At 37.9% G+C, this 12,753-nt stretch overlaps 1 protein-coding gene across 1 annotated transcript in view; it reads left to right on the top strand.

The window, feature by feature from the left end:
• Window positions 1-12,753, top strand: part of LOC107036143 (neuroligin-4, Y-linked) — a 230,211-nt gene that overhangs the window by 129,289 nt on the left and 88,169 nt on the right. Inside the window, exons 4-6 of the mRNA XM_015253888.1 lie at window positions 2,422-2,731; window positions 4,618-4,825; window positions 11,574-11,828. Coding sequence (XP_015109374.1) covers window positions 2,422-2,731; window positions 4,618-4,825; window positions 11,574-11,828 — 773 coding nt within the window. The remainder of the gene's footprint in view (window positions 1-2,421; window positions 2,732-4,617; window positions 4,826-11,573; window positions 11,829-12,753) is intronic.

The following is a 12,753-nucleotide window of genomic DNA, read 5'->3' as shown; positions in this document are numbered from 1 at the left end:
CATTAATTAGTCAAGAAACTCGTTGTAATTCTATGGGGGAAGATTAATCAATGGAAATTGCCTGCGAATGTTCTCCCTATTTTTACTGCATCGAATATTTTTATCAGATTTTAGGGATTAATTAATTGGTGGATTGAGGGAATTTTACAATCAAAGAAAACAATACACTTTCTTAAGAAAGTGTAGGTAATGAATAAATATTTAACCTATCAAGTGGACAACTCAGTTGAAAAGAAGAATAAAATTGACTAAATAAATCATTCATGTTACAAATTATTTTGATCATCAGATTAGAAGTGTTATGGCGTAATTTTCCACACTCAAAAACAATAATTAAAGAAAATGTTCATAAATAATGGAGGACTTGTGACCGCAGTGGTAACAGTCGATGTTTGATCGGGCAACATCGCACGCTTCGGCTAGAATTATCGTCACCGACTTTACCGACTTCGATCAGCTGTTGTGCAGTGTTGTCGCGTTCCTCGACTCGTAATGGCGGTCAAATTTTTTTTAGAGGAATTCGAAAATCAATCGAAGATATCACGCCTATTATATGGCCCTGTCTCCTACTAGTTCTCGTCGACGATAGATTCTTCATGGTCTAAAGGAAATGGCTTGTGGTTTTTTTTCAATATCTTGAGTGTCTAACCCATGCAACATCTCGATCAAAATTCACACGTTCACATTTCTTCCCTAAGCGTAATGTTACAAGAATTGATTTTCAGAAATTAATTTCTCACTAGGATGCCCCGATGGAAGGATTAAGATTATTACTAACGTGTGGCGCAAATATGAACCTGGCATATGAGATAATATCCAAATTATGGTGAATAAAAAAAATATACTTCAACGCTATTTGAAGACTTGTGCGTTTTCCTCTGCGTGTAGTGATGAAATAATTTTTTAATTTTTGAAACTACATTGGGTAATACGAATTATATTACAACACATTATTTAGTATACGATACAGTGTTTTAGTGAAGAAACCCTGGAAGTTTTTTACGACAAAAAAAATTCTGAGTAAAATGTTAGAACCATCAAAAGTTTAAGTCAGAACGAATCCAGTTGGTCCCTGAGAGTGAGACGACTAAAGTGCCGTTTAATAGGGGAAATAAATTTTCCCTCACTGGCGTGGGCCAAAGCCCCGGCATGAGGCTCTACACGTTGAATGTTGAATGGAGGCACGTGGAAACAAGAGTCGTAGTTTTAAATTCCAATTTAACTGCAGTTTTATACTCTTTTTTTCTTTTGTTCATTCAAGAATGTTCTTTAAATGAAATTGATGAGTGATCTGTCTAAGATTTATGGGAATTTTTTAAATGGAAATTCGAAATTGTTGGACAACTTTGACTTTTATTAAATTTTGATGGTACCTAATTGGCAGCAAATTGGAATGCTGCAGAAAATGGCGCTCATATATTGCGAATTAAGCTTCCTCATTCAAAAATTCATTAGCATTTTGATTTAATTATAAACGGCAATTAATTAGAACTCTAATTGATGGATAATTTTCGGCGAGAAGAGCTGAACGTTGGGTGAAGATGTTTTGTATCGAAATCCTCAACTCTGATTGGTCAATGACTCGTCTGAAGTTACCTTATGAAAAAAACATTCATTCATTCTTCGTGTCATAATTGTTAATTTTCTTATGTTTGTCATGGATGACATTGATTAATTTTTCTTTCTTGACTTTTTTTATACTTTCAGGAGTATCATGAATTTTAATTTCGTTAATGTTTCTTTTTTCGCTAATGGCATAATTTTATTTTCTTGCATTTCTTCATGTGAAAATATCAAAAAATTAACAATTTTTTTTTTAAATCAATTTATTTAGGGTCAAGAAGTGGAGGTTAAAAAATGAGGGTCGGAATATTAGAGTCAAACACTGAGGGTCTGAATGTAAAGGTGAAGGAATGAGGGTCAGAATGTTAGGGTTAAAAAACGAGTTTCAGAATATTAGGATAAAAAAATTAGGGTCAGAATATAAAAGTAAAAAAAGTGGGTGTCAGGCAATGAGGGTCATATAAGGGCTAAAAACGGTGATCAAGCATAATATATGACTTATATTTAGACCCTCATTGCCTCACACCCACTTTTTTTACTTTTATATTCTGACCCTAATGTTTTGACCCCAATATTCTGACCCTCATATTTTAACCTCCACTTTTTGAGCCTTATATTCTGACACTTAGTACCTGACCCTTATATTACCCTTAAGAGGGCTTGCTACAACCCGGCTTGATACAAAAGAATCATCTTCAAACTGAAATACCCATCCCCCAATTAAGTATAAAATATACTTGATTCATGTGCATTTGACATTCAGTTTAGGATTTTTTTTTCGTGTGTCACTACGATAATAATAATATACGAACATGAACAGTTTCTTCAATTCTCTCACAGCTCATATCTCTATTACAGGACTATTCAAGCGTGCAATCCTCCTATCCGGCAGTGCCCTCTCCTCCTGGGCAGTTGTAGACGATCCCGTCATCTACGCAGTACGTCTAGCCAAAGCCGTAAACTGCACAGTACCAACTGACCTACTCAAGGAGCACGAATTGATCGTCGACTGTCTGCGCGATACAAGACTCGATCGTCTCATGTCAGCTGACGTTGAGCCTCCATCCTTCCTAAGTGCATTTGGACCGAGTGTCGATGGAGTTGTCATAAAGCCAGACTTCCACAAGGACCTCCTGTCGTACCTCGGACCCGAGTTTCAGGGATATGGGTGAGACACTTGACTCTTCAGCACATTTTTAAATCACCGTTCATCTCGATCTCTCGAGTTTCGAGGGACTCAACTGTTTGTTATATAGCCTCGTTAACGAGCTTCATGGACCATTCGTTAGCAACGACCCCTCATTACTACGCACCATCATTAGCATCAACAATGGACAAGCTAGAGAATATATTCATTAGAAAGCCATGATTATGTGGAATTAATTTTATTTCTTGTTTTTCTCCTCTTTTCAAGAAAGTTTTCTCGATAATGAGGGAAACCACAATCACATTTTCTGTAAACATTCAAGTTGACGCTTTTGTAGAAAATAAACACTTTTTTTCTCCCTTCATTCCTTTCTTTATGGCAAATTATCTTCAACTTTAAATTGAAAGTTTGAAATTATCAATTTTATACTTATTTATAGCACATTGTGGCTGGTTATGGCCAGAAAAGGGAAATAACTGTCTGTTGTTCCTTCGGAAATTACGGCCGCCCGACAACGTGTGTCGAATTCGAACCCAAGGAATAGCCTTGAAGAATGTAAACATTCATTTGTTTTTGGTCTCATATCGTTTTTCAACATTCCTTTCGGCTGCAAAACCTGCGTTCTGCTTGTTAACATAGTTATTAGTATGATAATTTTTATAACGAATCTCCGATTTTCTCCTAATGTTGTTGAAAATTCCAGAATTTCCTCATTTTTTTTTAACCATGCGTCGTTTTTCTTTAATTCCAATTGACTGGCTAACCTGAAAAATTCCAAAAAATTTAAGATTGTCAATTGAAGTGTCCAAAGAATTATCGTAGTTTTTGGAATAACATATTTCCCGAAATTCCTGAAGAAAACGAATTATTTCGACCAGAAGAATGATTTTTTCCCATGTTAAATGAAATTGCCCAGCACGCAACGTTGCCGGAAATTCGCGAAACGCGTCCGGACGGTGTAGAGTGAATTCGGCAACGCTAGAGCCTAAATAACACGACGGGGAATCCCCGCGAAGGTGACCAGAGTCGCAGAGTCGCGTTTGGTGACCAGCCTAGGGTTAAAGTCTCACATTTTCTTGAAATTCTCGGAGAACCGCTGTATTTTCTCCAATTTTGTGGGAAAGGTCTAGGTTTTTTTGCATATAGAAAAAACTTCCTTGTAGTTTTCTAAAGCTCGCAGAATTCCTTTCTCCAAAAGGTTTTAGAGGACAATATTTTCTAGAAACCTTCAATAATTCCTTACTTCTCAGCCATTACCAGCCCTCACAGCAATAAAAAAAACACACGCAATTAAAGTAAGAAATAAAGTAGAGTCCAATTTTTCGTATTTGCCACCCAAGTGTCTTTTAATAGGTCATAAATATATTCTACAAAAAAAAATTGAAATGAAAACAAATTGAAATCATAAAAAAATAAACAATTGTAAAGGAATTTTTTAAAGCAATTTCTAGAATTTTCCAAAAGTTTATACCGCGCTTACAACAAGATACAAAACTCTCGTCTTTATCCGAATTGTCAAGAAGATTAAAGATTATTCTGCAAAAACTATAGGTTTTCTCAAATCTCTCGAAGAATTCCAGAACATCTCCGAAACCTTCGATTTCTTTCAGAAAATCATGAACGTTCTAGAACACCCACGAATTTTTCCGAATTCTCTAGAAAAATCTATAATCTCCTGAAATTCCGATAGATGGTGCTGCGGCATAAAGACTTTTTCCCAAAATGATCGCAAATGATGTGTAGACGGCGCCATATTAGTCTGTTCACCTGATGCCAATTTTTTTCTGTTATTCATTCTATGGTAATAAAAAAAATCCCAAAATGCCTCTCCATAATAGAACCGTAGACGTCTCCCCGTCTCACAAATTGTGGGAAATAATATAATCACAAGAACTCTCTATTCACAGACAAATGCCAAAGAGAAATGATCCCGGCACTCCGATCACCAGCAACAACAAATACGACTTGTTATTCGGTGTAACCACGAGTGAAGCACTTTGGAGATTTGCTGAGCACGATGTGCAATCTGGTTTTGAGGGCGAGAGACGTGACAGAATAATAAGAACCTACGTTAGAAACGCCTACACGTACCACTTGACCGAAATTTTTTACACGGTGAGTTGATATTTCCTCGATTTTTCGACTAGAAAAAATGATAGAAATAGAATATTTCGGTACAAGTGAGACGGAGTTTTCAGAAGTGTGACGTTGGCAACCGGAGGCGACGCCGAGGGCTGCCAATCACACGAGCTTAAAATTCCCGTCTCATATGTGTCAATATTTTTTGAGAGTGATGTTGCGTTCAGCGAGTGCCGAACTGTTTTTTTTTGCTTACGAGTAAATGAAAAGACTTTTCATTTACATTTCGTACAAGGTGAAGGTAGTAGCAGTGTCTAAATAATATATTATGTCACTAGGTCCGAAAACCACGATCTAACCGAGCGAAGCGAAATGTTGTATGTCATTTATACGAAATGTTACCTGTCCCTTCTCTGATGTAATTCACTTAATCAATGTCGCCTTCTTTAATGTGGATCCCGCAAAAAAAATCACTTTTCGTTTACTATCAAAGTAAATTCACTAAAAATCTGTCAAAGCCAAGGGACTTCACGTATGAAAAAATCGTATAGAAATTCTCTATACGGATATTTTTTATTCAAATTATTTCTGTACGATTTCTATAGGTTTGATCCTATATGACCCACTTCCCCATGTATAAAAACATTTCGTATGGATTTGCATAATTTCTCTACGTTTTTCTCTGGAGGGTTTAGACCTCTCTCGTATGAAAACAAAAATTCATGTAAAAATTTATGTATAGAAATAATTTGTATAGAAAATATTCGTATAGAAATATTCGAATATCATATGCGGAAATCCTATAGAATTTTCACACGCAATCCGTATAGAAAATTTCTATACGATTTGTTCATCCCTTTTTTCCGAAGCACGTGTTTCAAAAATATTATTTCCAAATAAAAAGTGTAAATCTGGAGAATGCACAAATAACCAGATCGTTTTGTTGGTAGATTGTTTGGTTTCCTTTCTGGTATCGCGTGGTAACAAACGTAAATCACAGAATGCCGAATGAAAAAACCATAAAAACGTGAAATACTGGCAAATCCCATCACATCAACAAGCAAATGCTCTCGATCACATATCAGAGGCGTTTAGTTTCGACTGATATGCGACGGTCCTCCTGGATATAATAAATATTCGTATGGCTGTTATCTTCGAACATCCGTTAAACGGTGTATTTGGCTGTGGATGAAACGAATGGATCGGATAAACAAGGGTAACCAAATAAAACAAAAATAGTTGTGGAAAAAATACTGCGGATAAAAAAAAGGAAGTTGGGAGACAATATCGGACGCGAGAGTGCTGGATAATCACATGCACTGTCACGTAATCTGGTGGAGGTGACGTTGATAGGGAGTGGAAATGATAAATATAGAATGAATTCTGGAGTTCCGCCTGCAGTTTTCGAAGGGTTGTTTACAGAGTATTATTTGTATTGAATGCAGGGCTTGTGGAGATGAATTTGCGTTCCAATATTTTAATGCGAATAAATTCTCTTTTGCGACTGGATAATAGATATTCAAAAATTGAGGGATTGTGACACTATTTCGAGGGAGAATTTGTTACACCCAACGATCACAACGTATGTGCAATTATTGAGATCATAAGCGCTCAGTGGATTGTGGGGTAAACTGATCCAGGTACGATTTATGGGGTTTATAAGGCTGTCAGTAGCGAAGCGGTAAAACCGTTCAAATCGATTTAGCCCTTAGCTAAGTTTTCCAGGAATATCTCTGAATCTAAGGTAGATAACGAAATTTTCGTAATAACCTTTTTTGTAGAGCCAATTGAGGGCTACAAAAAAGGTTATAACATAAATTTTGCTATCTCCTTTAGATCTCGAGTTATTCATTGAAAAGTGACCAATAGTCAAAATCGACTTGAACGGCTAACTTGATGTTTAACCTATCAAGTGAAAAACTCACTTGAAAATAAAAATAAAAATGACTAAATAAATCATTCACGTTACTAATTATTTTTCTCATCAAATTAGAAGTGTTATCGCATACTTTTCCTGTCTGAAAAACAATTCAGTAGCGAAATGGTAAAACGGTTTAAGTCGACTTATCTTCCCGTTGAGTTTTTGAGGAATATTTCCAAATCTAAGGGAGATAGCGAAATTTTCGAAATAACATTTGTTCTAGCACTCAATGGGCTCTACAAAGAAGGTTATAACAAAAATTTTGATATCTCCCTCAGATTCCGAGATATTCATTGAAAACTGATCAATAGTCAAAATTGACTTTTACCATTTCACCACTTTGCTACTGAATTATTAAAGAAACTAGAACAGGGCGCGCACTTTGCGCGCGTATTGTTTTTCATGGGTGCCAAAATAGTAGAACCTTACCGTTTCTCACTTCCATTCATTTTTATTTCAATAATAATGCAGGAAAAATGAATGGTTTCAACAAAGTTTTTCACAATGAGAATTTAATTGTTGAATAATTTATTCGGAATCGTCATAATATTTTTCACCTTCTTCTTCGTTTCTCTTTTGCTTTTTGCGTTCTTTTTTATTTTTAAGGATCTATTATGTACTATATACATATACAGTATCGATTATATAATATACACATATATATTATCTTATGTATATATATCTTTTTTACAGTACAGAAGTGTATTACATTATTTTTTATTGTTAAAAAAATTGCAGTATAAAACATGTATAATATATAGCATGTATTATATACTATATATAGTATACATTATATAATACATACATACATATTATTGTATACATATTTTTTACAGAACTATACTTTTTTTTTCATCACGCTGTGACGAAAAGTGAACTTTTCGGCACGTTCCGCGTGCCTAAAAGTCCAATTTCCGCCACATTGTGATGAAAAATATTGTTCGTAACTCGTGAAAAAATGTTTTTTAGTTCGTGGGATTATATTACTCGCGTTCGGCTCGTGATATAAACCTCCCACTCGCCAAAAAACACTTTTTTGCACTCGTTACGAAATATACTGTTATTACAGGCAGACATGAATTTCTCATTTTTTACAATCATTACTGTAAATAAAAGACAGTACATAAATCCATAGACATCATATTCTTGATCATCATTACTTGAGAAGCGAAATAGAGGCTTCAAAAATCGTTATAATGGATTTTATAAAAGTGGAGTGTTCATAGATGGAGGACTTGCGACGGCAGTGGTAACCGTCGATCCCCGAGTCGAATAATTGGACCTGACAAGTTCTACTTAGGTCTTTCCGTTCAGAACTGGATAGGTCTTGGGAAGCCTCTTCCCAAGTGCTTCCGAGACCTTTCTACCTCTGGTTATGTCCCATTTCAGCACTTGTTAGGTGTAAGCAGGACTTGTATTCAGACTTTCCAAATCCTTGCCGGTCCCCGTAATTCTATGGGCCTATATTAAATCTGCGTTCATATCCCTGTTTACTCATGCGTTATTGAAATAAAAAATGCAATTATTTTTTTTTTTTTAATCTCGAAAATCGACATTTCACGAGAGGGTGGAGGGGAGATGCATGTATGTGGAGGCTTGACATTTTTACCCAACAAGGGGAGAAGCTAGCAGAATCTATTCTAGCCACTCTTGTCCCTACGCTGGCATGTATGATCCAAATAAAAAATGAAAGTGTTAACAAATCTGACCATTGTTCCAAGTAAAAACCGAAAATCTGACCCTATGGCTCCGGGGGAATAATTTTTTTTTTCAGTTTACACTTTTTCCACATACTTTTGAGAGTTCTGAATAGCCCGTCGCTTAAATAGTTGGAATCAACGTTCACCCGGCTAAAAAATTCGATTTTGGCGAAAATCCACTTGCCCCGGAAAACCCGAAAATCTGACCCTTTGGCTGGGGCCAAAAAAAACGGTTTCTCAGTTTTCACTTTTTCCACATACTTTTGACAGTTCTGACTAGCCCGGCGCTTAAATAGTTGGAATCAACGTTCACCCGGCTAAAAAATTCGATTTTGGCGAAAAATCCAAGATCTGACACTTTGACCCTTGTGACCCTTGGACCGAGTTTCCCCCCGGAAAACTCCAAGATCCGACACTTTGGCCTCCGGTGAAAAAATTTTTTTTTCATTTTTCACTTTTTCCACATACTTTTGATAGTTCTGAATAGCCCGTCGCTTAAATAGTTGGAATCAACGTTCACCCGGCTAAAAAATTCGATTTTAGCGAAAGTCGACTTTCTCCCGAGAAAAACGAAAAATCTAACCCTTTGAAAATTTGAAAAAAAAAACCTTTTTCAGTTTACACTTTTTCCACATACTTTTGAGAGTTCNTGAAGCTTATTCAATGAATAGTCATATTATAAAGGGTAGAGTGTCTGTAAGAACAATCCAACTCAAATATTAATCACCACCTGCGATGATTTCACAAAAATAAATAAAAGTTTAAAGCACACATTCAATGCTTCCTACTTTTGAGAGTTCTGATTAGTCCGTCGCTTAAATACTTGGAATCAACGTTCACCCGCCTAAAAAATCGATTTTACCGAAAGTCGACTTTCCCTCTGAAAAAATTCAAAATCTGACCCTTTGGCTCCGGGTGAAAAAATTTTTGTTTCAGTTTTCACTTTTTCCACATACTTTTGACAGTTCTGACAAGTCTGGCGCTGAAATAGTTGGAATCAACGTTCACCCGGCTAACAAATTCGATTTTGGCGAAAATCCCCTTGCCCCGAAAAACCCGAAAATCTGGCCCTTTGGCTCCGAGGGAAAATTTTTGTTTCAGTTTTCACTTTTTCCACGTACTTTTCATAGTTCTGAATAGCCCGGCGCTTAAATAGCTGGAATCAACGTTCACCCGGCTAACAAATTCGATTTTGGCGAAAATCCCCTTGCCCCGAAAAACCCGAAAATCTGGCCCTTTGGCTCCGAGGGAAAATTTTTGTTTCAGTTTTCACTTTTTCCACGTACTTTTCATAGTTCTGAATAGCCCGGCGCTTAAATAGCTGGAATCAACGTTCACCCGGCTAACAAATTCGATTTTGGCGAAAATCCCCTTGCCCCGAAAAACCCGAAAATCTGGCCCTTTGGCTCCGAGGGAAAATTTTTGTTTCAGTTTTCACTTTTTCCACGTACTTTTCATAGTTCTGAATAGCCCGGCGCTTAAATAGCTGGAATCAACGTTCACCCGGCTAACAAATTCGATTTTGGCGAAAATCCCCTTGCCCCGAAAAACCCGAAAATCTGGCCCTTTGGCTCCGAGGGAAAATTTTTGTTTCAGTTTTCACTTTTTCCACGTACTTTTCATAGTTCTGAATAGCCCGGCGCTTAAATAGCTGGAATCAACGTTCACCCGGCTAACAAATTCGATTTTGGCGAAAATCCCCTTGCCCCGAAAAACCCGAAAATCTGGCCCTTTGGCTCCGAGGGAAAATTTTTGTTTCAGTTTTCACTTTTTCCACGTACTTTTCATAGTTCTGAATAGCCCGGCGCTTAAATAGCTGGAATCAACGTTCACCCGGCTAACAAATTCGATTTTGGCGAAAATCCCCTTGCCCCGAAAAACCCGAAAATCTGGCCCTTTGGCTCCGAGGGAAAATTTTTGTTTCAGTTTTCACTTTTTCCACGTACTTTTCATAGTTCTGAATAGCCCGGCGCTTAAATAGCTGGAATCAACGTTCACCCGGCTAACAAATTCGATTTTGGCGAAAATCCCCTTGCCCCGAAAAACCCGAAAATCTGGCCCTTTGGCTCCGAGGGAAAATTTTTGTTTCAGTTTTCACTTTTTCCACGTACTTTTCATAGTTCTGAATAGCCCGGCGCTTAAATAGCTGGAATCAACGTTCACCCGGCTAACAAATTCGATTTTGGCGAAAATCCCCTTGCCCCGAAAAACCCGAAAATCTGGCCCTTTGGCTCCGAGGGAAAATTTTTGTTTCAGTTTTCACTTTTTCCACGTACTTTTCATAGTTCTGAATAGCCCGGCGCTTAAATAGCTGGAATCAACGTTCACCCGGCTAACAAATTCGATTTTGGCGAAAATCCCCTTGCCCCGAAAAACCCGAAAATCTGGCCCTTTGGCTCCGAGGGAAAATTTTTGTTTCAGTTTTCACTTTTTCCACGTACTTTTCATAGTTCTGAATAGCCCGGCGCTTAAATAGCTGGAATCAACGTTCACCCGGCTAACAAATTCGATTTTGGCAAAAAATCCAAGATCTAAAACTTTGACCCTCAGGGGGTCAATAAATATAGAATCAACGTTCACTGTTTTTTATTAAAACACCGCCTGCAAACGGGGAGATGAGGGTGGCTAAAATATATTCTGCAACCCTGTCTCCTCGTTGGCTACAAATTTCAACCCTCCACATACATGCCTTCCCCTTCACCCGCTCGTAAAATCACGCGATCTCGGTAGCATCGAGGAGGACTTCTCCAGACCGAAAAGAACTGAGGATTCGAAAGGTCTCTGGAAAAGTACGTCGCAGAACTGATTAGGACTTACAGGTCCATCTAGGTCTGGACAGATCTTGAAAGACCTGTGTACATCCAATCAGAACCAAATCCTCGACTCGGGGAATTTTGATGAGTCAACATCGCGCGCGTCGGCTAGTAGTGGGGTTGTAACAGCGAGATGAATGTTCGTGTATCTTGTACGTGTCCATATATAAGCTTCCCGTACTCTTAATCCCTCAATGGGTCCATATGTCGTATGGACGCCGTACTTGAGGGATTAAATAGGAAAATGGCCTTCCGTGAAAATAGAATAGCCAATGAATACTCCATTCAGCTGAAGCAGAAAATGCTTTACTAGTGATTTTTCTCACAGACTATTATCTCTTCCATTTCAGATTGTTAACGAATACACTGAGTGGGAAAGAACAACTCAACACCCATCAAACACTCGAGACGGTTGCGTACAAGCACTGAGTGATGCTCAGTTCGTAGCACCACTTGTTCAAACCGGCGACCTCTTCACTCTTCGTCATACCAGGAAACCAAACAGTGCACACATTGCACCGATACCCGATCACGAGAGAGAGCCAATGCCCAAAACCTACTTCTACGTATTTGACTTTCAGGCCAAGGACAGCGATTACCCGGAGGTGAGTGAATTTCCAAGGATCACTGTGACCTCCATTATCCGAATAGATGGCAATTGAAAAATTGAAAAAAAACGAGAGTGAAAAGTTCGAGTCAATTCCATTTATGATCGATCAAACTGTCAATATCAGAGGGGGGGACTTGTCGGTCTGGTTGGTGAAGTATTATTAGAATTTGTCTATTTGCAATTCAGATTTGTGGAGTAGTTTGGATTATCTACTTGGTTTCTCCATACTATAATAATCCAAATCGACTTCTGATGACCAAAATTTGGTGCTCGAAATTAAGACTCCAAATTAAGGGTTAAAATAAGGGTCGTGAGGGTCAGAATAAAGGTCGAGAGGGTCAGAATAAGATCAATGAGGATCAGATTAAGGGCCACAAGGTTCAGATGTAGGGTCATATGGGTTCTATTAAGGGTCTCGAGGGATATAATGAGGGTCGGGATCCAAATAAGGGTCACATGGGTTGGATTAAGGATTACAAAGGTGAGACTCAGGGTCATGGGGGTCAGAAACTGACGGCCACAAGGGTCAAATTAAGTGTCTTTATGTATCTCTGTACCTCTGTATATTTTTAAAAATTCCAAATCGACTACTGGTGACGAAAATTTGGTGCTCGAAATTAAGACTCCAAATTAAGGGTTAAAATAAGGGTCGAGAGGGTCAGAATAAGATCAATGAGGATCAGATTAAGGGCCACAAGGTTCAGATGTAGGGTCATATGGGTTCTATTAAGGGTCTCGAGGGATATAATGAGGGTCGGGATCCAAATAAGGGTCACATGGGTTGGATTAAGGATTACAAAGGTGAGACTCAGGGTCATGGGGGTCAGAAACTGACGGCCACAAGGGTCAAATTAAGTGTCTTTATGTATCTCTGTACCTCTGTATATTTTTAAAAATTCCAAATCGACTACTGGTGACGA

This window comes from Diachasma alloeum, unplaced genomic scaffold (genome assembly GCF_001412515.2).
Source record: "Diachasma alloeum isolate Michigan unplaced genomic scaffold, Dall2.0 Dall_scaffold_00206, whole genome shotgun sequence".
Taxonomy (NCBI): Eukaryota; Metazoa; Arthropoda; class Insecta; order Hymenoptera; family Braconidae; genus Diachasma; species Diachasma alloeum.
Note: the sequence above shows the minus strand (reverse complement) of the source record. Positions and strands in the feature narration are given on the sequence as shown.